This window comes from Trachypithecus francoisi, unplaced genomic scaffold, assembly GCF_009764315.1.
Source record: "Trachypithecus francoisi isolate TF-2019V2 unplaced genomic scaffold, Tfra_2.0 Lachesis_group0, whole genome shotgun sequence".
Classification (NCBI taxonomy): Eukaryota; Metazoa; Chordata; class Mammalia; order Primates; family Cercopithecidae; genus Trachypithecus; species Trachypithecus francoisi.
In genome coordinates this window covers 66,859,526-66,885,950 of record NW_022681453.1, presented here as the reverse complement: position 1 = coordinate 66,885,950, position 26,425 = coordinate 66,859,526, and the positions used below count along the sequence as shown (strand labels likewise).

The 26,425-nt window shown below is 40.7% G+C and overlaps 1 protein-coding gene across 9 annotated transcripts in view; it reads left to right on the top strand.

Moving 5' to 3' along the window:
• The window catches only part of CD86 (CD86 molecule), a 63,920-nt gene extending 37,783 nt beyond the window's left edge, over window positions 1–26,137 (top strand). For 6 of the 9 annotated variants that reach the window (XM_033211050.1, XM_033211048.1, XM_033211053.1 and 3 more), the window contains 5 exons: window positions 8,144–8,479; window positions 10,833–11,135; window positions 13,897–14,040; window positions 23,074–23,119; window positions 24,465–26,131. In XM_033211050.1, the coding sequence (XP_033066941.1) occupies window positions 8,144–8,479; window positions 10,833–11,135; window positions 13,897–14,040; window positions 23,074–23,119; window positions 24,465–24,561 (926 nt within the window). In that variant the 3' untranslated portion in view covers window positions 24,562–26,131. Of the gene's footprint in view, window positions 1–8,143; window positions 8,480–10,832; window positions 11,136–13,896; window positions 14,041–23,073; window positions 23,120–24,464 lie in introns of all 9 variants that reach the window. The other 3 variants (XM_033211056.1, XM_033211051.1, XM_033211055.1) reach the window with 2 other exon arrangements.
• The last annotated feature ends 288 nt before the right edge of the window (window positions 26,138–26,425 follow it).

The following is a 26,425-nucleotide window of genomic DNA, read 5'->3' as shown; positions in this document are numbered from 1 at the left end:
CACCCAGGCTGAAGTGCAATGGCATGATCTTGACTCATGGCAACCTCCACCTCCCGGGTTCAAGCGATTCTCTTGCCTCAGCCTCCCAAGTCGCTGGGATTACAGACACCTACCACCACACCCAGATAAGTGTTGTATTTTTAGAGAAGATGGGATTTCACCATGTTGGCCATGCTAGTCTCGAACTCCTGAGCTCAGGTGATCTGCCCACCTCAGCCTCCCCAAAGTGCTGGGATTATAGGCGTGAGCCACAGTGCCCGGCCCACTTTAAGATTTATGCAAGACTGGCTCAAACCCTTATTCCTGTGGAAAGGTCCACTGATTTCCCCCCAGATTTTTGCAGATATCTGCGTGGATGGTTACTTTTGACTCCCATTTCCTGCTGTTGTTGATAGCCCTCATTAAAACCATCACCTGGAGGTGAATAGACAGCTGAGGCCTATCATTCCCAAAGAATTGTCATGGAGCCTAATAGTTCTATTGGATTCACCCCCTTATGTTAAGCCACCATTTCAGTGTTTTTAAAAAAGATATATGTTGTCTAGTAGGGAGTATCTTACCCCAAATTAGTTGATTGTTTCAGTAGGGCTTTTAGTGGGTTCCAGAGAAAATGAGCAATCAGACAAGTTGATTTGTGAAAGACAATCACTGAATAGGATGTGTATAGGGTTGTTTGGGAGCAAGAGTGAAATTGGTATGGAACAGAGAGGCTCCCAAGGCAAGCAGACATTTTTTTTTGGAAGTAGCATGTGTTTGAGAGTCTGTGGCTTATTTTTCCTTTATGAGAGGGGAGTTTTAATACCATTTCCAAAATATGTAACCTGGTATTTTGTCCCCAGAAGTACTGTTGACATGTATGGAAGCAAAAAACTCTGTCACTCAGGCTAGAGGAGTGCAGTGGTGCCATCAAAGCTTACTGCAGCCTCTAATTCCCAGGCTCAAGAGATGTTTCTGCCTCAGCCACTGGAATAGCTGGGACTCTAAGTGCATGCCACCATGCTTGGCTAGTTTTTTTTTTTTTAGAGACAGGATCTCGTTTTGTTGCCCAGGATGGTCTTGAACCTTTTTGAAGTGATTGTCTCGTCTCAGCTTCTTAAAATCCTGGGATTATAGGCATGGCCTATTTTAATGTTTTATAATTTTTTGTACTTTTTGATGTTACTTCAAATATCTTTTTAAGTACCCTAAATACACTTATTTAAAAACTTTTTTGAGTAAATTTATCTATAAATTCTTGATTTTATGTTGATAGACATCGTTCTCTATCATTAATAATGTTAAAAATAAATAAACAAAAACAAGTAACTCAATTAATGCTTACCACAGACCAGGGTTTGCTCCAACGCTAACTCAAATATTCATTCCTTTAATCCTCACAACAAACCTATGAGGTAGGTACCATTATTGTTCCTGTTTTTCACAAGAGGAAATTGAGACACAGGGGAGTTGAGTAATTTGCCTACAGTTAACACAGGCAGTGAGTAGTTGGGCTGAGATTGAACTCACACTGTCCAGAATCCATACTCTTAGTTACAATAGTGTACTGCCCTATAGCTTTCTGTTTCACAGTTACATGGCATTACTTTATATGGATGCATCATTATTTGTTAAACCATTTAACTTATTTCCAGTGTATTGTTCTTATAAACAATGAATATCTGTATACCTCTAATTTTGTGCACATGTATCTTTTGTAGAATGAATTCCTAAGAAACGGAATTGCTAAGTCAATGCTTAAGCCCATAATTAATTTTCTTACATATTACCAACTGTCCTCCAAAAAGATTGTACCAGTTTAGAATTTCACCAGCAGTACATGACAGGACCCATTTTCCTAACACTCTCACGGACACTGGGAATTACCAGGATGATTTTTAATATGTGCCAATCAGATGGGCAAAAAGAATGGTTTCTCACTGAGGTTTAAATTGCATTTCCCTAGTTATTCTTGAGATTTTTCCATTCATTCCTTCAACAATCGCTTACTGAGTGCTTCATATTTGTAAGGGACAATTTCAGGTACTAGAAATGTCACAGTGAGGAAAAGTGACAGAGCCCCTGCTGTCATGGAGCTTATTCTAATGGGAGACATCAGCTACTCAGCTGAGCTGGTAGAGAGAGAGCTGAGTTGTCAGGTGTCAGAGGAGCCAATTATAGCAGCAAAACAAAAATGAAATACTTCAGCTTTTAATCTCTTACTACGACGGTATAATCAAAAGCCTAAAATGGGGGGAAGGGCAGACTCTGCCTGTTCCATTTCCCCACATAAAATGACCCCCAGTCGAGGGTCAGGTGAATCAGTGCAGACTTAGGGGGTCACCTTACTGTTGAAGAAGCCCCAGATGAAAGGCTCTAGCAGTTTTATGGACCTGGGGGTGGAGGAATCCAAGGATGGGGAGAATTCACAGAGGAAAATGAGGTGAGAGGGCTAGGAGTGGAAAAGTACAAGGTACTGAGTTAGCATGGGGAACAGTGTCTTTAGGGCTAGGAGTGGAAAAAATACTAGGTACTGAGTCAGAGTGGGGAAAAGTGTCTTCTCCGTGATGAGGAGGCTTCAGCAGAGGTGCCTGAAGACCTCACCCCAGAGCCTCAGATAAAGTGACCTAAGAATGAGGGTGCCTGGGCTAAAATTGCAAGTATGTGAAAAAGCATGACCGGCGGGAGGCCTGAGATCTTGATTGCTACCCCCTTCAGAGACTGCCATGCACTGACTGTGCACCAAATCTGGTGTAGAAAGGGCACCTTCCTCAGCAAAGCTTATCAGATTAAGTCTCTTTAATTGCCTGTGGTCAGGTCTGAAAAATCACACATAGATTTTTAATCAGAACCCAGACCTCTCAGGAGAGACAGACAATAACCAAACATACCATGTCATGTCACGTCATGATAAGTACCACAATAAAAAATAAGTCAGCATGAGCGATAGAATGCCAAGGATGCTATCTTCAATAGAATGGTCAGAAAAATCTCCCTGGGAGGTAGCATTTAATGAAAGACCTAAATGAAGTGAAGGAGTAGCTGTGAGACTGTCTGGAGGAAGAACCTTCCAGACAGAGGGAACAACATGAGAAGAGGACTTGAGACAGAGCGTGTGATCTTTTGGAGGAATGGCAAGGGAGGCAGTGTGGCTGGGGCAGAGTAAGTGGGGGAAAGAGGCCTGATAGGTACTGGGGACCCAATTACATGAGGTCTTGTAAGGCCAGGGGAAGGACTTTGGATGTAGTTCTCAGTGTGAGGGGAAGGGATCTGGATATAATTTCAGTTTGGTGGGAAGGCATCAGAGGCTTCTGAACAGGAGGATTATGTGATTGGAGCTGTATTTTTAAGGGATCATTTTGGCTTGAGAAACTAGACTCGGGGACAAGGATGGAGCAGGAAGAAGAGTTAGGAGACAATTACATTAGTCTCCTCCACCCTTTTCTTAACATATTGGAGTTCAGCTCTGGCTGTAGTAGTTCTAGATGTCCTCAGACACACTTGTGTAGAGCCTCTGTTGGGTATTTTGGGTATACAGATGATCCATCTTGGTTACACAGATGATTTAGATGATTGTAGACATAAGAGGCTTGTCTGGGAACCATTCCCAGACAGGGAAGCATTCCTTGAGATAGAGGAGAGGAAGGCTGAAGGGGAGGAACAGAGTACCTGTTGCAATCTAGATAGAGACATCCAGCAGGAAGTTGGATACAGGTATCTGAAACTCTAGTGAAAGTTATGGGTTGGCAATAAGCACCTGGATGCTATTAGCTTGTACTTGACAGTTGAATCCATGGGGCTAGAGGAGAAAAACCAGGGAAAATATGGAGAATAAGACCAAGAACATGCACTCAAGGTTACCGAAATTAAAGAGTGATTTGAGAAAATTATTGAGGAAAACAGAGATTGGGAAAGAATAGAGCATTTCAACGAGGAGAGATGCCAACACTGTTACATCTGACACAGCGGTCAAATGAGTTGAGGTCTGAAAAGAGCTCAAGACTTGGCCATGGTGTGAAGTCAGCAACAATCTTTGTCAGGGCATTTCAGTAGAGAGGTGGGGATGGGAGGTTGGGAGTGAAGGCGGCAATTGCTGCTTACTCTTTCAGGGAGTTTGACTCCAAGGGAAAGAGAAACTAAAAGCAGCAGCAGAGGGTTTGTGTTTGAAGTGACGGTGGTGAACCAGGCAAACAGCCTGGAGGCCGAGTGAAGTGAGACTGGACACTGCAGATTTGGAATGTCACCAGTCTGCACAACTGAATAGTTTCCTCTAGAACTGCTCAATTGCCCAGTTGTAAGAACAGATATGTAGACCAAAAGTAGAGTGTCCCCAGGGTAAATTTTATAGAGACAAAGGGGTGTGTTTATTGAAGTTGTGGCAAGGAATAATTACAAAGATATACTATTGTTGCATTGTCCAATATAATAACCACTAGCCATATGTAACTACTTAAATTTCAATTAATTAAAATTAAATAAGATTAAAAATTCAGCTTCTCAGTCATACTAGCTACGTATCAATTGCTCAGTAGCCACAAGGGCTGGTGGCTATCATACTGTTCAGCACAGAGACAGAGCATTTCCATTATCACTAAGAGCTCTTGTGGAAAACACTGCACTACAGGGTCTGGATAAAGCTGAGGTGTTGGTGAAGTTGAACAACAGATGTAGAAGGAGTAAGCAAGAGCAAAACCTGGATGAATAGGAGGTTGTGGACAGAGATTAGCATATTGAGATTAAGATTCTAAGGACTGAGCTGCTCCAGGTGAAAAGATTCAGGGTTATGTCATAAGAGGGTGGGGGGCAGCTGCTGAAATAGTCTGTGGGTGAAGACCTGTGGAGTTGACAAGATCAAACAAATTTGAGGCAAGTTTGTTAGACTCATTCATAAAGAAGTCATCTAAATTGTTAGCAAGACCTTGCATCTAATGCCAAAATCCTCATTGAGCAAGGTGGTAGTGATTTAGTAGCTAAAAGCAATGAGAGAGTCAAACGCCTCAAAAGGGAAGGGTGTTGCTCAAAGGCCCCGCGAAGTGTGATAAAACAAACAGTAGCTGGGGCAGGAGCAAGTGGCTTCCTTTGGGTGAAGCCAGATTTCATTGAAATAATAACCTCAGGGGAAACAGTCAATGAAGGGGTTAAAGTTGTGGGAAAGTTTCCTTGTAGTAATTAATGGAATGAGGCATCCAAAGGGCCAAGTAAAACTTTGGAGGAAGTTTAGTAAAAGAAGGAAACTTTTTTAGTACAGATAAGCATAGCAACATAAAGAAGAGATAATTCTTAAATATATAAGGTATGCATTTGGGGATAGTAGCCAGGGAAGACTGAAGTCCCAGTGGAGTGAGAGACTTTGTAAGGTTAGCAAATTACAGTTTTTAAGTGGCATTCCAACAGTAGAGTATATTGCTCAGGAAGTCCTTAATTATCCTTTGAAACAAATTCCTTCAGCTGATTACAAAGGCATCTAACTGGATTGAGTGACTTGTTCCTGACATCATAGCAACCCGTAACTAGACTTCAACCATTCCTCTACCCAAGTACTGGGGAAGGGAGAGATTCTCAATGCTTACCCACTATGGAGTCCCAGTAAGTCCAGTTGCTAGGTGGCTTGAGGTCTGGGGTCATAAAATGGAAGGCCTAACACCATTTGGTGATCACAGACCTTGAGCCAAACTTTCCCCATTTAGTCAGAGAAAGGATTAGCAGCATCCCCATGCCTAACTGTGTGTGAGATCATGGAAGCCAGTGGCTGGTGAGGTGCTATGGAGTATAAATTGCAAAATACTTTCAGTTCCACTCAGAATGGATTTCAGAGTGATTTCCACCCCACGGGGAGGAGAGGGAGTCTGGGGAGGGAGGGATGGAAAAAATTATTTCCTGTCATTTTCTGTGATCCACTCTGGAGACAGAGGCAGAGATTCTCTACAGCAGCTGCTCAAACTTTAGCTCTTGTTAAAATGGAGGTTCTGAATCAGTAGGTCTTGGGTGGGGCCAGAGATTCCATGTTTCAGACCAGCCCACAGGTGACGTGAATCTCATTGGTCCGTACATCACACTTTCAGTTGCTAGGTGAGGAAGGGAGCACTTGATAAGTGGAAGAGAAAGTCGTTGTAATCTTTGGGAAGAGGGGCTTGGGTCAGCGGAGTTAGACTGGTCTGTGAGTGGAGAGAATGGATGGGAAGGAAAGAAGATACTGTTGAGGCTCTACAGAAAAAAAAAAATGTAAATCAGGAAGACAGAAGCAGCTAAAGACGAAGTCATTTCCAGGCCCAGAAGGCACAACTAACAGCTGAGTAATAACATAACATTGACTGTTAACTGGCAGAATTTTTAACTGTGTGTTTAGTTTCTCCATCAGGTCATCTGTCAATTAACAGTCAATGTTATGGTTTTAGAGTAAAACCAGACAGTGCTAAAAGCTTTTACAGTAGGTGGCACTCTTGCATTACATTAAGAGTTCAGCAAAGAAGACGCAGAAGCCTCAGGTTTGCCTTGTAAGGTGATTAATAAACACACTAAATCTTCCTTAGGTCTCCCTTTCACTGTCAGGGTACCCATATAGATTTTTCCTCCTCCCTCCAATACAGGTACGCATCCTCTACAGGTGGTGCATTTTATACCTCAAGTACTTCATGGAGTCCTAGTGAGTGTAATGCAATAGGCAGTGATTCACATTTGTGCAAACTCCCACTGATGCCTGCTGTCTGCTTCCCTTAGAGTTCAAATCCACCACCAACCCCTTGATTATGTGTCCTCACTGGGCCATTCTGTACACAGTTTAGTTTGACAAGTGCATGTCACTGTTATTTGTCCCTCTTTCAGGAGAAAGCACATCAATTTAATTACTCCCCTACTAAGAACTCTTCAAATGAGACTCCTCTCCTCTCTCTCATCAACCCATCTTCTCCATTTCCTCCTCAGTGTCAACATCCCTTCACATAAATCCTGAACGATGACATTTTATTTAGAACTTACACTAACTTCCTCTCCAAGGTGGCATCTAACTTAATATTAAGTAAGAAATAGCCTTCCCACTCTCCACCCCCATACTTCTCATCCACCACTGCTTACTTTTTTTTTTTTTTTTGCCAAGTCTCGAGTAATTCTGTAACCTAGAAAAGGTCCTACACAAACCCTGTGATCATTCACATTTAAGTAGTTGGGTGGCCCACATCCTTCCCACAAACCCCAAAGTGCCCTCAAGGACTAAAGCCTTTCTCTGAACTCTTCCAGATTGATCTCTATGGTTGTAAAATTGTCCAGGGTCAGTGCATCCTGGGAACAGCAAGCCTGTGGTGCCTGGGGTTTCCCCAATACTCCCAAAGCACATCCTCACCTGCCCATCTATGATTCACTTCCAGCATTTCATTCATATGCCTTAAATGGTCATTGACCACCACAATCCCAAAACAACCATCAAATTTGCCCAGTTCTCTTTCTGATCTCTGAAAGAGCTTAGAGAGGTCACTGAAAATAAAGACCTTGGTTGACTATTGAAGTCATTTCTAAAGCATTTGACATCCTTGGAAATGCTGGCCATGGGAGCAGTAGTCATAGGGGAAGTTCTGTAAAGGGAGCTATTTGAATTTCAAAGATGTTACTCAATGTGATTCCCCAACTAATGAAGTATAATAAAGGGGGGCTATAATTTATTGCCATTATCAGCAATCTTTTCACCATAGCAGACCAAGGAATATGTGGATAGGGAGGGGAGGGGAAAGCTTTTGGTGATGGTGTAGAAGTTATGGAACCTGTAACAGCTATGGTGATGAGAACTAAAATTCAGGTTATAGAAAGGTAACTGGTGGGTGAATGGGTTGTCTACTTCTGCTGGTTTTTCCCTGTCCTGCGATTTAAATTCACAGAACCACAGTACTAGAAAGACCCTTAGAACATTTAGTCAACCACTTCATTAATCAGATGAGGAAACTGAGGCTCATAAAGATTGCAGTTTGTACAAGGCCACACATTTAGTCAGCAGTGAAGCAAGGACAAAGGTCCTAATCTCCAGAGACCAAGCATGTGTGCACAGTTCCAGAGCTTAATATCTAATTCTTCAGCATGATTACTGATAAGGAAGTATCTGGGTATTGTATAAAGAGAAATGGAGGTTTTCTTCCTCTTTCCTCTAATTTCTCCCTCCCTAATCCTTAACCTTCCTTTTTAGGTGCTGCTCCCCTGAAGATTCAAGCTTATTTCAATGAGACTGCAGACCTGCCATGCCAGTTTGCAAACTCTCAAAACCGAAGCCTGAGTGAGCTAGTAGTATTTTGGCAGAACCAGGAAAACTTGGTTCTGAATGAGGTATACTTAGGCAGAGAGAAATTTGACAGCGTTCATTCCAAGTATATGGGCCGCACAAGTTTTGATCCGGAGAGTTGGACCCTGAGACTTCACAACCTTCAGATCAAGGACAAGGGCTTGTATCAATGTATCATCCATCACAAAAGGCCCACAGGAATGATCCGCATCCACCAGATGAATTCTGAACTGTCAGTGCTTGGTATGTGGTCAATGGTGTGTGTTCAGATTCTTAGCTTTCTGAGATGAGACTGCAGATGAGTTAGAGAAACATTGGAGGAGGACTTGAGAAGCCCAGGGGAAAAAGGGGGTCTATAGAGAGAAGGCAGAGGACAGCCACTTCTGGGAAGTGCATTTGGGGAGTGTAGAGTCTGGGAGTAGGGAAATGAAAGTCTTTTGTACTTTTTATAGTCTGCTTCTGAAGGATCAGTAAAAATCTGCTTTGGGGAAAAAATAGAGCTAATTGAACAAAGATAATATGGCTAATTACCTATGGTAAAAACCATAGGTAATTTGGCCATTACAAAGTTTACATAACCATAAAGGCCTCAGATGTCTCACAATTCATTTTTTCCTTGGGTCCAAGATTTTTCACCTACCAAATCTTTACCTGGAGCTCCTAGCAAAGGGGACAGCTGACACATTTGGGTTTTCCCTTCAGCCTCCTCTAGGTTGCTTATGAGTTGTTTGCTGCCACAACCATGAGCCTGGTAGACAGAAGGGAAAAAAGCCCAACAAACATAACCCACAAACTTACAAACCAGCTCCTCCACTTCACCAGACCTCAGAAGGCCTAAATGTCACTACAGATATTTTAGAAACTATCACACAGTAAAATTATTTTTTGTTTGTTTTGGTATACTGTCTACTGATTTTATAGATCATGTATAGATTAGGTAACCGCCACAAGACATAGAGCATTTCTATCACCCCAAAAATTTCCCTCAGGCTATCCCTTTATAGAGTCATACTCTGTCTGCACTCATAACCCTTGTTAGGCATCCTATAGTTTTGTCTTTTTGACAATGTCACATTAGTGGAGCCATACAGTATATAACCTTTTAAGACTGGCTTCTTGTGTTTAGCATGCCTTTGAGATTCACCCAGGTTGTTGCACATATCAAGCTTGTCCCTTTTTATCGCTGAGTAGCATTTTATTGTTTATCCATTCAACTCAGCAAAAGACATTGGGTTGTTTCTAGTTTGGGGCTCGTATGAATAGAGCTGCTGTAAACATTCATGTACAGGTTTTTGTGTGAACATAAGGTCTCAGTTCTCTAGAGGAAATACCCAGGTGTGGTATTACTGGATCCACGTTAATTTTTGATGAAACTTAGAAAGGCAGATCAACACCTATTCTAAAATCATAGAGTAAAACAGAAGCAAAAGTAAAAATAGAATGGACAGCTGCTCCCTTTGAACTCTGTGTGATTAAAACTAGGCTGCAGGGCTTTGGGAGCAGTTAACCAAGTGCTAAATCCGTGTTTTCAAAATGTGGCCAGGTACCACTGGAAATGTTTTTGGTGGGACACAGATAGACATGCATTTTGAAAAGCCATGTTGTATTTGTTTTAATGTATATTAGAAAAACTCTAACTTACGCAACATGTGATTTCACAGATGTTGTTAATAAAGCTAAATAACAGTCTGGCAATTCACCTTCTACAGACCACATAAAGTCCAAGAAGAGTGCTCAAATAGTACACTGATACAGCAAAACTTATAAAGATGACACGCAAATGAAAGACTTTTTAGTCAGAATACACTAAATTATAAATCAGTTTGTAGAACCTGCAAACTACCTAGTAACTATAAAAGAACAAGAGATTTTTTCTGACAGAAGGCACATGACACAGATCTAGGGGCTCCATGCCAGTGATCCTGAACAGCCAGAAAAGTGTGAATGGCAAACAAAGGCAAGAGAAACACTGTGTTTATTAAGATCATGTATTTTTCCCTAAAATAGCTGGATTTGGCCTTCATCTTAGAGTATGTTATGAAGACACTTTGATGCTCATGCCAAAAATCAGTGTTCTGAATTTCAAATTCCAAAATGCCCACCCACTCACTTACCACAATCCTACTTGGGTTCCTGAAAGATATGACCCAGGGCGTCTCAGCACCATGAACTCTGTCAGTTCCTGGTGAGACTTCAGCTCAATCCCTTTCTGCTCTCTTAGTCTGGTGAGCTGGAATGTGTCCCATGGGACACCTGGGCCCTAAAGTCAGACCACTTCTCCTTCCAAAGACTTTACTCCCTGGAAATAGTGGCTTCATTGTAAATATTTGGGGACTCAATTACAGCCCTCCTGTCACTTAGCAACCCCTTGATTTTGATAAGCAGGAAATAAGCATGGCCCCAAACTCTGTTGTTGAAAAATAAACATGAAATCATTATGTGGCACTCACCTTGGGCCAAGGGCCACATTTTAGACACCCTGAGGCTCCCAGGTGTGCCCCAGCGAGCCCCAGATCAAGCACCCAGTTATTTGCTATTCCCTCCTAGATGCATCTAAACTTAGACTGATTTTTTTGTATCTCTCTTGTGCTTTCAGCTAACTTCAGTCAACCTGAAATAGTCCCAATATCTAATATAACAGAAAATGTGTACATAAATTTGACCTGCTCATCTATACACGGTTACCCAGAACCTAAGAAGATGAGTGTTTTGCTAAGAACCAAGAATTCAACTATCGAGTATGATGGTGTTATGCAGAAATCTCAAGATAATGTCACAGAACTGTACGACGTTTCCATCAGCTTGTCTGTTTCATTCCCTGATGTTACAAGCAACATGACCATCTTCTGTGTTCTGGAAACTGACAAGACACAGCTTTTATCCTCACCTTTCTCTATAGGTAAAGATGTTTTCCAAGATTATTTCTTTCAGCAGGTATTATACACAAATGCTTAAGACAGATTATCCAACATCCCCGACTTGCTAGGAAACCTCCATCTGGGCCATGTTATGACGCTGTTAGGAAGGACCCAGATGGAGGGCTCCTGCTTCGCCTGAGTGATGCAGGGTCCAGGAGGCTATGAGCCTGTGCTGCACTTGAAGAAATAGGCTTTTAGCCCTGAAACTGACTCAATATCCTGGTTTACCTTTGGATGGAGGATTCTGAAGTTTTGATTAAAAAATGCAGGTTTCCTCCAGGCTAGAATTCTTTCTTTGCTTAAAACACATACATGCGCTTGCACACACACACATCATGCATACACGCATACATACAAATGGTACTTATTGTGAGTGTAGAACCATTTGGGACATTATTGGTTGCAGGAGTGAAAACAAAAAGATATGACACCCCCTCTGCCCTTGAGGACCTTCCAATGGAATCATAACCCTGTAATGTGCACACATGAAAAAAGGGGTCTTTAAAAGGTTGAATTGGAATCCAAATTTCATTCCATGGAAATATGTGACTAGATTTAAAACAAAAGTGACTGGTAATGAGTTTTATGGGCATTCAGAGGTGGGCAAGTTCCCTGAGGGTCAGGGAATGGTTCCTAAAGGAAGGGGTACCTTGTAACACGTAAAATAAATTATTGGGGTTAATACATGTGGTGAGGAGGGGAGGGCATTCTGGATGACAGGTTCCCAAAACTATGGTGACTTCCTTAGCAGAAAAAACTTGAGACAGAATCTGGGCTCAGCAGGTGAGAGGACCACAATGGATCAGCTGTATCTGACATAAGGCAGGAGGTATGTCAAAGAAAGCCTTGGAGGCAGAAATGCTTGTGTGTTCGGAAGTATTCTTCAGGGACCAGTTCAGTGGAGGAAAGGACTGAAACTAAGCAGTAGGCACTAACAGGAGCCTGACATTTTAAAGTCCTGGTTTTACCCAGGAGGGCATGTGTCTATATTTGACTCCTCTTTTAAGGATCTGTAACTGCAAGATTCCCTCCTGGAATAAAGGTGGCCTGCACCTACCCTGTCCCATCACTGCCTGTGCTGCCCTTGACCCCCCACATCTGCCTTCTTCTTTCCTTGACCCCTTCTCCAGCGATGACTCCTTGGCTTGCCCCCTCCAGTGACACCCATCCAACTCCTTGCTCCATTCCCTGGCTTTGTCACCTCCTTTCTCCCAGTGTCTTGTTGTTCAGACATAACTTGGTCTGTGAACAGCCCCTGGGGCCAGTCCCCATGAACCAACTTTACAACTGGGCCAATCTCATCTCCTGCTACTGAATTCTTTCTACTCAGACACTTCAGCCTCTGAGAGTGCAGTAAATGGTGGAGCCACACTCATCCTGTCCCAGTTGCTTCTCCTGTATCCTCTCTTGGCCAGATAGAAGCCTCTCCAAGCTATGCCTGGAGTTCAGTAGCTCCTTCAATGCGTAGTTAGTTTGACTGGTGGCTATCTTGTGGCCACCAACATCACCATACACGACATGCCCCAGAGCCCTCTGTTACGGCTCCCATAGTCTACAAATTAACAGGGGCTTGCCACCAATACAACCTCATCATGGCTCACCTTCCTGCTGCTTCTCAACTACTGTTCTGCCAAAACTTCCACAGGTACCCCCATCTTCAGAAATGTTTCAGCTCTAGCTGCCTCAGGAAGATGGCACTTGCCTGTCTGGGTTTCCCATTCTATCGCTTGATCAGAGATAGGTTAGACCCTGAGTCAAGGGACCTTTTTTGCATGTTAAAAGGTAGCAGCCTCCAAGTTAGTAAGTATAACCCCACACCCCCTTTACTGGGAGTGCCAAACTGGCTCAAGTGGGATAGACTGAGACAGACTCAAAAGGGGTTAAATATGGCCTGCAATGTCAACAACTCCTTAACATCTCAGAAACAGGGCATGTATCCACAAATTATAGCTAAGCTAATAGATCAGCTGGTCCTAGTTTTCCTGAAATTTGGAATTAGCTACCAGAACTGTTCCCAAAAATGTCTTTAAAGTGGGCGACTCAGTTCTAAGTTTTCCCCACAAAGTCTGTTTTCCAACTCCCCAGAAACTTAGGAGTTCTTATGTAAGGAAGTAGGTCCTGAAGGTGTGAAGTTTCCTCAAGGCATGAAGAAACATCAAAGGATTTTTAGTAGATGAGATATGCTGAAAGCCATGCAGAGGAAACCTGCTGTGATCTCAGTAGGAAAAAACTAAACAAACAAGCAAACGAAAACTAGAGGTAGGGGCCTGTGTGGAGGCTGTTCCATTTGTCCAAGTGAGAGGTGTCTGGAGATTATAGTGGACAAAAGAATCATCACAAGAGGAACTTCAGGGCCTGAGAACTGACTGCAGAGGGGAGTGGGGTAGCAGGCACGGCACAAATGACTGCATGTGCAGAGCCTCAGCACAGACACCTCACCCAGATTCCAGAATCATGGGTCAGGCTGACCCTCTTCTTCCCGATCATGGTCGGTGTAATCCCCACCTCCAGGAAGGCAGGACGCTCAGTCCAGGCATTTGGCCAGAGGCATGGGCTTGATTCTGAGGTCCCTGCTGAGGCCCTGAGACTGGGACTTTCTATGGCCTCCTATTGTGGATTTCAGGCTTCTCTGGCCTTAGGGCCCTAGGGAGAGCCTGGCAGGTAAATAAAGAGAAGAGCAGCTAGCAGAAACCTTTTGTAAATGACTCTCCTGGCTGACTGAAAATTTGTGGTCATTTGTAGAGCTTGAGGACCCTCAGCCTCCCCCAGACCACATCCGTTGGATTACAGCTGTACTTCCAACAGTTATTATATGTGTGATGGTTTTCTGTCTAATTCTATGGAAATGGAAGAAGAAGAAGCAGCCTCACAACTGTTACAAACGTGGTGAGTCAGTCCTTGTCCTCCCCACAGACTGCCACTTTGCACCTACTTCCCAATCGGCTGGCTGCCTTCTGGAGCTTGTTGTCTGAGCCTAGACTGGCAAAAAGTCAGGAAGTTGTTGGGAAAAAAGGTTTTCCCTTGGAGTTTTGAGCCTATACAAACTGGCAGCAGCTGATAATGTTGCTCTTGGACTTCAAAGAAAGGCAACACTTCTAACCTCAGGTTTACAAATGTACTTCTGGTTTCCAGAGAAAACTGATTACTTGCTTTATCTACCTCACTTCATGAGGTTACTGTGACATATACATAAAGTAAAAAGGTGAAACCATTCTTAAATGTTAAAGGTTATAGACCTGGTTGTGTTCAAGCAGGGATATTTGCTAAATGACCACAAAAATCAGCTTCTCGTCTCTAAAAAGATCTAGGTTTCTTATTAAATAAGTTAGATGAATTATTGCCCATTGACCTATAACAAACAATATTAACTTTTACTAATTTCTAAGTAATACATATCCATTATCATATATACCAAAAATAAAATCATCTATTATTCCAGTAGTAAGAAAAAATGATTACACAAACATTTTTGGTGCCTATCTTTAAGATTTTTCTATGTATCAATCTATGTTGTTTTCCATAATCAGGATTATCACAAGGGTTATTTTTCACAATTTGGATAATATATGTACTGTGTTCTAACTTTGTTATGCTAAATGTAGCAAGACAATTTTCAATGCCATAAATATCATTCTACAGCCTCATTTTAAACTGCTGCAAGATATTCCCTTATGTGGATACACCTTAATTTATTTATTTAACCAACCTCATTTTTTGGACACTTGAGTTAGTCCAATAGTTTTGTTATTATAAACATCCTCCCCACTGACTTCTGTTATAAAAATGTTTAATGGGGACAAAATGGTCCCTAACTTAATAATAATGCCATGCCTTTTTGTAGTTTGGGCTGGTTCGAAGATAAAATTGGACTTTATCTCAGTAATTGCCTCCAGTAGTAATTAGTTTGGTGCTAATAATTAAGGTAACCTTCTTACTCACTTATGGTAGAAAGCACAAGATGAGTATTGCCTCTGGCCAGCATCTTGTTTTTCAGTATACTGATTTTAAAATCTATCTAGAAAATAGATGGATGACATTAGCAGTCATTCATTGCATCCTGCTGTACTTTAAAAATAAGAAATTGGGGAGCAATGATCAAATTTAAATAAATTAATACAAAGCATGTGGCAGAGCCATTCAAACTGCCAATGTATGGAGTGTGCTGAGAGATTTCTATGATATGAAAGTATAAAATTCATAGCACAGATGTAAAGACATATCATGCTTGTCCAGGCTTTGACTTTTCAAGGTAAGAGTTTTGAGCTTCACTTTCTTTCAATCTCATTGCCATTTAGAATTAGTCAAATATGAAGAAGCGACTTACATCTTGGGAGTAAGCTGTTTCCTAAATTTTTCTTCACCTTACAATGACCAGCTTACAAATGAAACAAAGAAGGGATAGAGAAAAAGATCAAGGATGTTTCTTCCCCCATGAGGCAATGAGAAAAAAATCAGGAGAGTAGATAGGGGAGATAAAGAGGATATGTGTGTTCACATGAGAGAAGTTAGAAGGTGGTTAAATAAGCTCTGTGGGTACAGATGAGATGGTCAGATTGGGTTGAGTGGCACATATATGACCCCCAAGAATGTAATGAAGAATATTGGTAAGAAAAAGTTATTTGTTCAGACAGTCATCCATGCCAGTGAGTTTGATCAAAGAGAGAAGCCTTGCTATCACTGTAGGGAGGGAGATGCAACAGGTATAACTATGCCATTATAGATATGAGATATTTGTAAATTTGGATTTTGTAACTTCAGCAATATCTGCCCTTGCTTTGTGGGTACTCCTGGCATTGGCTATGTGATAGGCAAAATAATGCCCCCCACAAGATGTCCATCTCCTATACTCCAGAACCTGTAATATGTTATCTTACATGGCAAAGGAACTTCACATAGGTGATTAAGGCACCAAGCTTGAGATGGTGAGATTAGCCTGGATTATCCAGGTGGGCCCAATGTAATCACATGAGTCAGAGAATCTTTCCTAAATGGGATAGAGAAATGAACTGGAAGAAGGAGGAGAGATCTGAAGCTTGAGAAGCTCAACCCAGCTTTTCTAGCTCAACCCAGCATTTCTAGGAGGAAGCCATGAGCCAAGGAATGTAGGTAGCTTCTAGAAGCTGGAAGTGGCTCTCAGTTGACAGCCAGCCATTAAGGAAATTAGGATCTCAGTTCTGCAACTATAAGAAGCTGAATTCTGCCAAGAGACCAATGTAGAAACAGCAGATCCCTCCACAGAGACACAAGCTTACTGATAACTGGTAGGAATTTCTCCAAAAGTGGAGCTTCCTCCTACTCCAGTATTAATCCCTTTCTTGGAGGAGACAGCCCTCAAACTAACTTGGCACCAAAAGTCCTGTCCAATGTTTTCTCATTATAGTTTTTCTATGTCTCAACTGTACATATTTACCCTGTTTAGGCTGTTGAAATGAATAAAAGGGAAATGCCATAGTTATTCTAGCCAGTTTCCAACCTCTCTTCTCTTTTTTTGTTTTGTCAAATAGGGCAGATAAGGCATGAGAATTTGTAACTACGAATTACTGTCTTTTCCGAAACAGAAATCACCCTATCAGCTTACCCATTGGGAGAAAGACAAAAATGAACTGTTTCTGAAAACAGTTGTTTCATATATTTTCTCTGCTTTCTAGTTGTTTATGGAAAGAGGGCAATTCCTATAGCAGTTAATCTTTTGTTGGAGGAAGCAGAAGTCTATCTGATCAAACCCTGAAATTTTACTTCCTCATTTGGGTCTTGTGTGACTGAAATCTGTATATAATGCCCTAGCAACAGTTTTTACAACTTGCCTCCCTAGAACAAACCTAGGAGTCTCAGCTCTTTCAGGAATGATTTCTTAAAGGTACAGTGTCTTTTTCAAAACAAATTATTATTATTATTATTTATTCATTTTTTTGTGAGACAGAGCCTCATTCTGTCACCAGGATAGAGTACAGTGGCACGATCTCAGCTCACTGCAGCCTCTGCTTCCCAGGTTCAAGCAATTCTCCTGCCTCAGCCTCCCAAGTAGCTGGGACTACAGGCATGTGCCACCACACCCAGCTAATTTTTGTATTTTTAGTAGAGACGGGGTTTCACCATGTTGGCCAGGATCGTCACGATCCGTTTTTAACCAACATTTAAACAGAAATATTCACAGGCTTAAAAACTGAAAGTTAGTGAAATCATCACATTTTCCCTTCAAAATGCTAAATTTGTAATCAAATTTAAAAGTTTAGACTCTACCTTTTAATTATCTGCTTTCATTTTTTTGATAGTGGCTTTTTTTGATATGATGACTATTTTGTCATGGGTATAAAAGGATAATTTATTTTGTGTTAGTCTGAAGACATCTGAAATACTGTATTCAACTATAAGTACCATTTTTTTACATTTATAATAAGATTATTTTTCAACATTTTTATTTCAATAGTTTTTTGGGAACTATTGAACTAAACTAGGTGATTTTTGGATACATGGTTAAGTTATTTAGTGGTGATTTCTAAGATTTTGGTGCCACCCATCACCCGAGCAGTGTACACTGCACCAGTGTGTAGTTTTTTATCCCTCACCCCTCCCACTCTTTCCTCTGAGTCCCCAAACCATTATATTATTCTTATGTCTTTGCATCCTCATAACTTAGCTCCCACTTACAAGTGAAAACATACAATGTTTGCTTCTCCATTCTTGAGTTACTTCACTTAGAATAATGGTCTCTGGTTCCATCCAAGTTGCTGCAAATGCCATTATTTTGGTTTTTTTTATGGCTGAGTAATATTCCATGAGGTATATATGCCACATTTTCTTTATTCACTCATTGGTTGATGGACATTTAGGTTGGTTCCTTATTTTTGGAATTGCAAATTGTGCTGCCATAAACATGCGTGTGCATGTGTCTTTTTCATATAATGAATTCTTTTCCTTTAGGTAGATACCCAGTAGTAGGATTGCTGAATCAAATAGTAGAGTTCTACTTTTAGTTCTTTAAGGAATCTCCACATTGTTTTCCGCAGTTTTTGTACTAGTTTACATTCCCACCAGCACTGTAAACATGTTCCCTTTTCACCACATCCATGCCAACATCTATTATTTTTTTATTTTTCAATAATGGCCATTCTTGCAGGAGTAAGGTGGTATCTCATGGTGGTTTTAATTTGCATTTCCCTGATAGTTAGTGATATTGAACTTTTCTTCACGTTTGTTGGCCATTTGTATATTTTCTTTTGAGAACTGTCTATTCATGTCCTTATAAACACCATTATTTTTAAGAAGAAACTTTACAAAAGTAAAACATAGCCAGATTTATAAAGCATCTGGGAGCTCAGTCAAATAAGAAATAGCTCAAGTAACTGAGGATGCTTCACCTGAAAGAAGGCCTAGAGAGAACAGAGATGCTGTCTTCAAATATCTGAAGAGCTGCCATAGGATGCAAAGATTGAGCTTTAATGGTATGACTCTGAAGGGCATCTCAATGAATGAAGGTTATGAGAGGGTGTAAGGAATTAAGAGAGACTTTGCTAACAATTAAAAGGTCTTTTAGGCCAGGAGTGATGGCTCACGCCTGTAATCCTGGCACTTTTGGAGGCCGAGGCGGGCAGATCCCCTTAGGTCAGGAGTTCGAGACCCACCTGACCAACATGGTGAAACCCCGTCTCTACTGAACATACAAAAATTAGCTGGGTGTGGTGGTGGCCACCTGTAATCTCAGCTACTTGGGAGGCTGAGACAGGAGAATCCCTTGAACCTGGGAGGCAGAGGTTGCAGTGAGCCAAGATCGCACCACTGCACTCTAGCCTGGGAGACAGAAGAACAAGATTCTGTCTTAAAAAATATAAATAAGTAAATAAATAGTCTTTAAAATTTTACAGAATAGACTTCTGTTTCGTCCAACAAAAGATTAACTGCTATAAGAATTGCCCTCTTTCCATAAAAAACTAGAAAACAGACAAAATATATGAAACAACTGTTTTCAGAAATCAGATGACAGAGAGCAGAAAACTGTAGTCCCTGAGTGAAGGAAAGAAAAAATGAGATAAGCCCTATGATTGCTCCAGTTTACTGCCTGGAGTCAGTGTCCAGGCTGCTCTGAAGGCAGGGGAGCCCTGATACTGAACTAGGAAAGACATTGCAAGAAAAGAAAACTACAAACATCTCTTGTGAAATGCTTAACAAAATTAGCAACTAAAATCTAGTAGTATGTTAAAAGTATAATACATCATGATCAAGTGGGGTTTATTCAAGAAACACAGGTAAGCTCAACATTCAAAAATCAGGCAATAACCTTTACTACATAAATAAACTAAAAAGAAAAAACATATGATCATGTCAATGGATACAGGAAAAGCTTTTGACAAAATTAATACCCATTCACAGTTTTAAATGGAAAGAAAAACTCTCATAAAAATAGGAATGCAAGATGACTTCCTCAACCTGACAAAAGACATCTACCAAAAATTCTTCTGTTAACATAATATTTCATGATAACAGACTAATTGCTTTTACCCTAAGATGGGGTATAAGGGAAAGATGTCCACTCTCTCTACTTTTGTTCAACATTGTCCTGGAGGTCGTAGCCAGAGAAACAAGACTAGAAAAAGAAATAAAAGACATACAGATTGGAAAGGAAGTAAAACGGTCTTTTTACACAGATAATGATCATGCTTGTAGAAAATCCTGAGGAAGCTATCAAAAACCTATTAAAACTGATAAGTGAGTGTAGCAGAGGCACAGGATACAAAGTCAATACACAAAATCAATTATTTCTATATACTAACAACAAGCAATTGTACATTAAACAATTAATAGCATTTACAGTAGCATCAAATAATATTAAAAACTTGGAAATAAATTTAACAAAACAAGTACAAGGCCTATATACTGAAAACTATATAATATTACTACTGAAGAAATTAAAGTAAACCAAAATAAATGGAGACATAGGCCATGTTTATGAATCAGAAGACTAGATGTTGTTAAGATATCAGTTCTCTCCAAGTTGATCTATGAATTAAATGTAATCACAATCAAAATCCTCGTAAGCTCTTTAATAGATATGAAAAATCTTACTCTAAAAGTTATAGGGAAATACAAAGAACCTACAATTGCCAAAACAATTCTGAAAAATAAGAACAAAGGTTAAAAATACAAAATTAGCTGGGTGTGGTGGCGCATGCCTGTAATCCCAGCTACTCCGGAGGCTGAGGCAGGAGAATGGCTTGAACCCAGGAGGCAGAGGTTGCTGTGAGCTGAGATCTCGCCACTGCACTTCAGCCTGGGCAACAAGAGCGAAACTCCGTCTCAAATAAAAAGAAAAAAAAAAAAAAGGTGGACTTAACCTACCTAATTTCAATATTTACTATATAGTAATAGTAATTAAGATAGTGTGATATTGGTAAAAGGACAGACATATCAGTCAATGGAACAAAACAGAGAGTCAAAAATAGATTCACACTGTTGACAAAGGTACCAAGGTAATTCCATGCAGATAGTCTTTTCAACAAATAGTGTTGGGACAATTAGATATCCACAAAGAAAAAGTATGAGCCTAGACACACACAAAGTAACTTAAATATTAAGAATTAAAATGAAAAGACTTCTGAAAGAAAACAGAGGAGAAAATCTTTGTGACCTTAAGTTAGGCAAGTCTTCTTAGATAAGACACAGAAAGCAAAAACCATATCATAAACAGATAAAACGGATGTCATCAATATTGAAAACTTTTGTTCTTTGACTTTGTTTAAAAAAGGAAAAGTCACTGGGCACAGTGGCTCATGCCTGTAATCCCAGCACTTTGGGAGGCTGAGGTGGGCAGATCACAAGGTCAGGAGATCGAGACAATCCTGGCTAACACAGTGAAACCCTGTCTCTACTAAAAATACAAAAAAGTAGCCTGGCGTGGTGGCGGGCGCCTGTAGTCCCAGCTACTCGGGAGGCTGAGGCAGGAGAATGGCGTGAACCAGGGAGGCGGAGCTTGCAGTGAGCCGAGATGGTGCCACTGCAGTCCAGCCTGGTCGAAAGAGCGAGACTCCGTCTCAACCAAAAAAAAAAAAAAAAAAAAAAGGTCAAACCACAGACAGGGAGAAAATGTTTGTATGCAAAATATATATCTGATAAAGGACTTGTATGCAGAATACGTAATTACATATTGCTATTCATTAGTAAGACAATCCATTTAATAAAAGGCACGACACGAGAGACTTGAACAGATACATAACAGAAGAAGATATACAAATGGCTGATGAGCACAGTCACAACATCATTAGTCATCAGGGAAGTACAAATTAAAACTATAATAAGATACCACTGCACACCCTCTAGAATGGTCTGATAAACATCAAGTGTTGGAGAAGATACAAAGTAACTGAAACTCTCATGTACTGCTATACAACCCAAAATCCCGGACTTTCACCAAACAGAAATTTTAAAAATATATAAAAACTCATACACAAATGTTCATAGCAGCTTTCTTCATAATACCAAACCTGGCATCCTAAATTTACATCAATTGGTGAATGCATAAACAAATGGTGGTATATTTATACAATGAAATACTGCAAAGCTATAGAAAGGAATGGACTACTAACAATACACAAGAACATAGATACATTTCAAAAGCATTATGCTAAGTGAAACAATCCAGGCACAAGAAGAATACACATTATACAATTTCATTTATATGAAATTCAAGAAAAAGCAAAACTATTGTAAGTAGATTCATGGTTATCCATGGGATGGGGGAAAGGAATCAGCTGAAAAGGAGTAGAAGGGAACTATTTTGGCTTATGGAAATGTTCTTGATCTTGATTGTGGTTACGATCTTGGTGGTGGTTACGTGACTATATATATTTGTTAAAATCACCAAACTCTATACTGAAAATGATTGGAAATGATTGGGTTTTATTATTTATTAATTATACCTCCATAAAGCAGATTGTTTTTATCTTTTATTTTTATTTTATTTCAATAGATTTTGGGGAACAGGTGGGTTTTCGTTACATGGATAAGTTCTTTAGTGGTGATTGCTGAGATTTTGATGCACCTGTCACCCGAGCAATGTCCACTGTACCCAATGTGTAGTCTTTTATCCCTTATCTGCCTCTCACTCTTCCCTCTGAGTACCCAAAGTCCGTTATACCATTCTTCTGACTTTGTGGCCTCATAAAAGCTGATTGTTTTTAAATACACACATACACACATAAAAGAGAACTTCCAATGACAGGAAGTGTTCAAGAATACTCTAGTAAAGACAGAATCACAAAACCAACAGAGGTATTGTTGAGTGGATTCTTGTGGTCTATAAATACCTCCATGGACACTCAGGTTAGCAACCTGTTGGGCTTTAAGTGGGACAATAGCATCATCACAACAGTCAGCCTAGAGAAGTTTACATCCCAAGTTGTGTCAGTATCAAGTCCCTATCAATAGCAACTCAGGCTTTGTGAGGTCTAGCTGGCTAGAAATTTCCCACTTGGGCTTGTCCGTGCAACATTGTATAATATTCTCAGCACCATCTGGCTAGTCCATTTAGGCATCAACATCTTCAAGACGTCTTTTCCTCCTCCTTCTAAACCTCGCTTTCAGAAAAGGATTAGAAACTCTTCCAATCACAAAATGATTGCTGAAACTAAATATATTACCCCTCCCAATGGTATTTTTTGGTTAGCCAGGATAGAGCTACAAGCGAAAAATATATTTCCAGTGTTACAATTTAAGGCACAGTGAGCAAGGGAAGGCATATACTTTTTGAATGCAAGAAACTTCTTCCCAATGCCCCTGAAATTGCATCATTTAAATAACTGTCTCTTCCATATAAAAAGTCACGACAATTTCTCTCTGAGTCCCAGAACTTTGAAGCCTTTTCAAACTTTCCTTCTTTTGGTGTCTATGAGGAATACAATTTTGAAGATTGGTCTTGGTGTCTTTCAGGAACCAACACAATGGAGAGGGAAGAGAGTGAACAGACCAAAAAAAGGTAAATCCTGACCCTGAGACATTGATGAGAGAGGTATAATCCCCAGAGTGCCTGTTACTTGAAGAGGCTTATGCCTAAGGCATGTTGAGACTTCAACAAACTTGAACTAATAGAGAGGGAGAGGAAAATAAGACTAGTTAAGACCTAGAAGAAAAGAACCTGTTAATGGATGACAGGGTATCCAATGCACAATGCCCAGAAAGCATGACAAGCTCCATCATGGTCAAGCAAAAGTCAACACCAAAGATTTTGGAGGTGGTGAACCTGGGCTGCAGTAACCCCAGTACCTAGCACAATGCCTAGATTAGTGGGCATCCTACATGTGTGGAATGAAAAAATGAAGAAGTGGGGAATGATAACATGTTTGCTTCAGCCTGAGCATCTTAGTATTTGCTATGACCCTGTTTAGATGTTCGTCTGCCACTTCTTTACCTCATTCTTCAGATCTTGCCTCAAGCAGCACTTTCTTAAAAACCCTTTCCCAAACTAGAAAATGTCCATTTGTTACAGTGTCATGTGGATCCCTTGGCTTTTTCTTAATAACACCAGATTATGCTTACATATTTGTGTAATTATCTTATTAAACTCTATTAAACTCTTATTAAACTCTAACTAGACTAAACTAAATTCTATGAAGAGCAGAGACCATACCAATTAAGCTCATCATTGTGCTGCTAGCACTTAGCATGGTGCCTGGCATATAGCAGGTTCTCAATAAATGCTTATTGAAAGAATGATTGATGCATGATGAATACATAAAAGTTCTTGGTGATCAGTCCTTTCACAACGTGAAAGATAGTCTGTACCTCTAGCCCTTCTGAGAAATTAAACTCTCAGGAATATTAAGACTCTGACTGCATACCCGTAGGATCAAAGCAACTCTCAGTAACAAGCCTGGTTTCAGAGACAGGGTCATAACCCCCAGGGTGCACAGACAACCAAGAGTGCCCAGCACTAATCCAGATATACCAGCCACTGTGATTCTAGCAACAAGACTAATAATTCCGGGCACCCTTGGACAATGAGAAAGGGTGCTGAAATCCTGTCTACCCTGTCAGATTCAGTTTCAGAAATGGTCTGGAAGAGCCTGAAGAGGGCAGGCAGCAGAGAATCAGCAGAGGCCATGGGAAGGACCACGCAGAAATAAAGGGTAGTTGTTGATGCATAGACAACAGTGTAGACCATGGTTCTTTTCTCTTGCCTTCTCCACCTTTCTCTTCAATAGTTTGTTTCTCCTCATTGCTGTTCCAATGGCAACCTCTATTGTGCCCTATCATTGAAATCTAGAAAAAGAAAGTAGCTCAACTGTAAAATATCACCTAATCTTTTCTTCTATTTTTTCCAGAGAAAAAATTAATGTACCTGAAAGATCTGAAGAAGCCCAGTGTGTTTTTAAAAGTTTGAAGACACTTTCATGCGACAAAAGTGATACACGTTTTTAATTAAAGAGTAAAGCCCATACAAGTATTCATTCTTTCTACCCTTTCCTTTGTAAGTTTCTGGGCAACCTTTTTTATTTCTTCCAGAAGGCAAAAAGACATTACCATCAGTAATAAGGGGGTTCCAGGACTTCCTCTAAGTGGAATAGCCTCCCTGTAATGCTCAGTATGCCAAGAACAGACTAATTCTCTTATTGCTTCTTTTCACTTCAGAGCACACTTATGGGCCAAGCCCAGCTTAATGGTTCATGACGTGGAAATAAAATTTAGGACCAATACCTCCTCCAGATCAGATTCTTCTCTTAATTTCACAGATTGTATTTTTTTAAATAGAACTCTCAATTTCTGGAAAACTGCCTTTTATCTGCCCAGATTTCTAAGCTGGTGCCCCACTGAATCTTGTGTACCTGTGACTAAACAACTACCTCCTCAGTCTTGGTGGGAGTTATATATTTATGACCTTATAGTGTTAATATTTTGAAACATAGAGATCTATGTACTGTAATAGTGTGATTACTATGCTCTAGAGGAGTTCTCATCCCTCTGTCAGGGTCAGTAAGGAAAACGGTGGCCTAGGGTACAGGCAACAATGAGCAGACCAACCTAAATTTGGGGAAATTAGGAGAGGCAGAGACAGAACCTGGAGCCACTTCTATCTGGGCTGTTGGCTAATACTGAGGAGGCTTGCCCTGCCCAACAAGCCCTAGTGGAGAGAACCGAATAAACACGAAAGTGCTGGAGCTTGTGAACCCTGTTTTTCTTGAAGAACTGACAAGTGAGATGGCCTGGGGAAGCTGTGAAAGAACCAAAGAGATTACAATACTCAAAAGAGAGAGAGAAAAAAAGAGAGATCTTGATCCACAGAAATACATGAAATGTCTGGTGTGTCCACCCCATCAACAAGTCTTGAAACAAGCAACAGATGAACAGTCTGTCCAAATGGACTTAAGATAGACAGCAGTTTCCCTGGTATTCAGGGAGGGGTTTTGGTGATGCCCAAGTTATTGGGATGTCATCTTCCTGGAAGCAGAGCTGGGGAGGGAGAGCCATCATCTTGATAATGGGATGAATGGAAGGAGGCTTAGGACTTTCCACTCCTGGCTGAGAGAAGAAGAGCTGCAATGGAATTAGGAAGACCAAGATGGAGATCACCCAGGGGCTTACTTAGCCTACAGATGTCCTACAGGCACATGGGCTGGCCCAGCATAGAGCTAGCAAATTTGAGTTGGATGATTGTTTTTGCTCAAGGCAACCAGAGGAAAATTGCATACAGAGACAGATATACCGGGAGAAATGACTTTGGAAACCTGGCTCTAAGGTGGGATCAGTAAGGGATGGGGCAGTCTCTGTCCAAACCTAAAGAGAACTCTGAGAGGGGCCCGAGCCACAAAAATGTACCTTTATTTTATATAAACAACCTTCAAGGGTTGTAGACTGCCATGCTAGATAAGCTTGTCCATGTAATATTCCCATGTGTGTACCCTGCCCCGGCCTTGATTAGACTCCTAGCACCTGGCTAGTTTCTAACATGTTTTGTGCAGCACGGTTTTTAATAAATGCTTGTTACATTCATTTAAAAGTCTACATTTTCTGCTTTGGCTTCAAGAGTACTACTCAACCCTTGTGGTCTGATATTCCCCACTCTGTCCTCTGAATGTACTTCCTTTCTCTTTACACCTTCTCTTTGCTAGAAGCCTCTGACGCATCCTATATCTTCTCCTCCTCCCTTTCCACTAACATTATTTGAGAAAGGAGGCTTGTATACTTCTATATGTTTATCTCAGTAATGAGTCAGAAAAGAATCAAGTAAGAATGGTTGTTTTTGAGGACAACTAAGAAATCTGGAATAAGGAAGGGAAGCTTACTT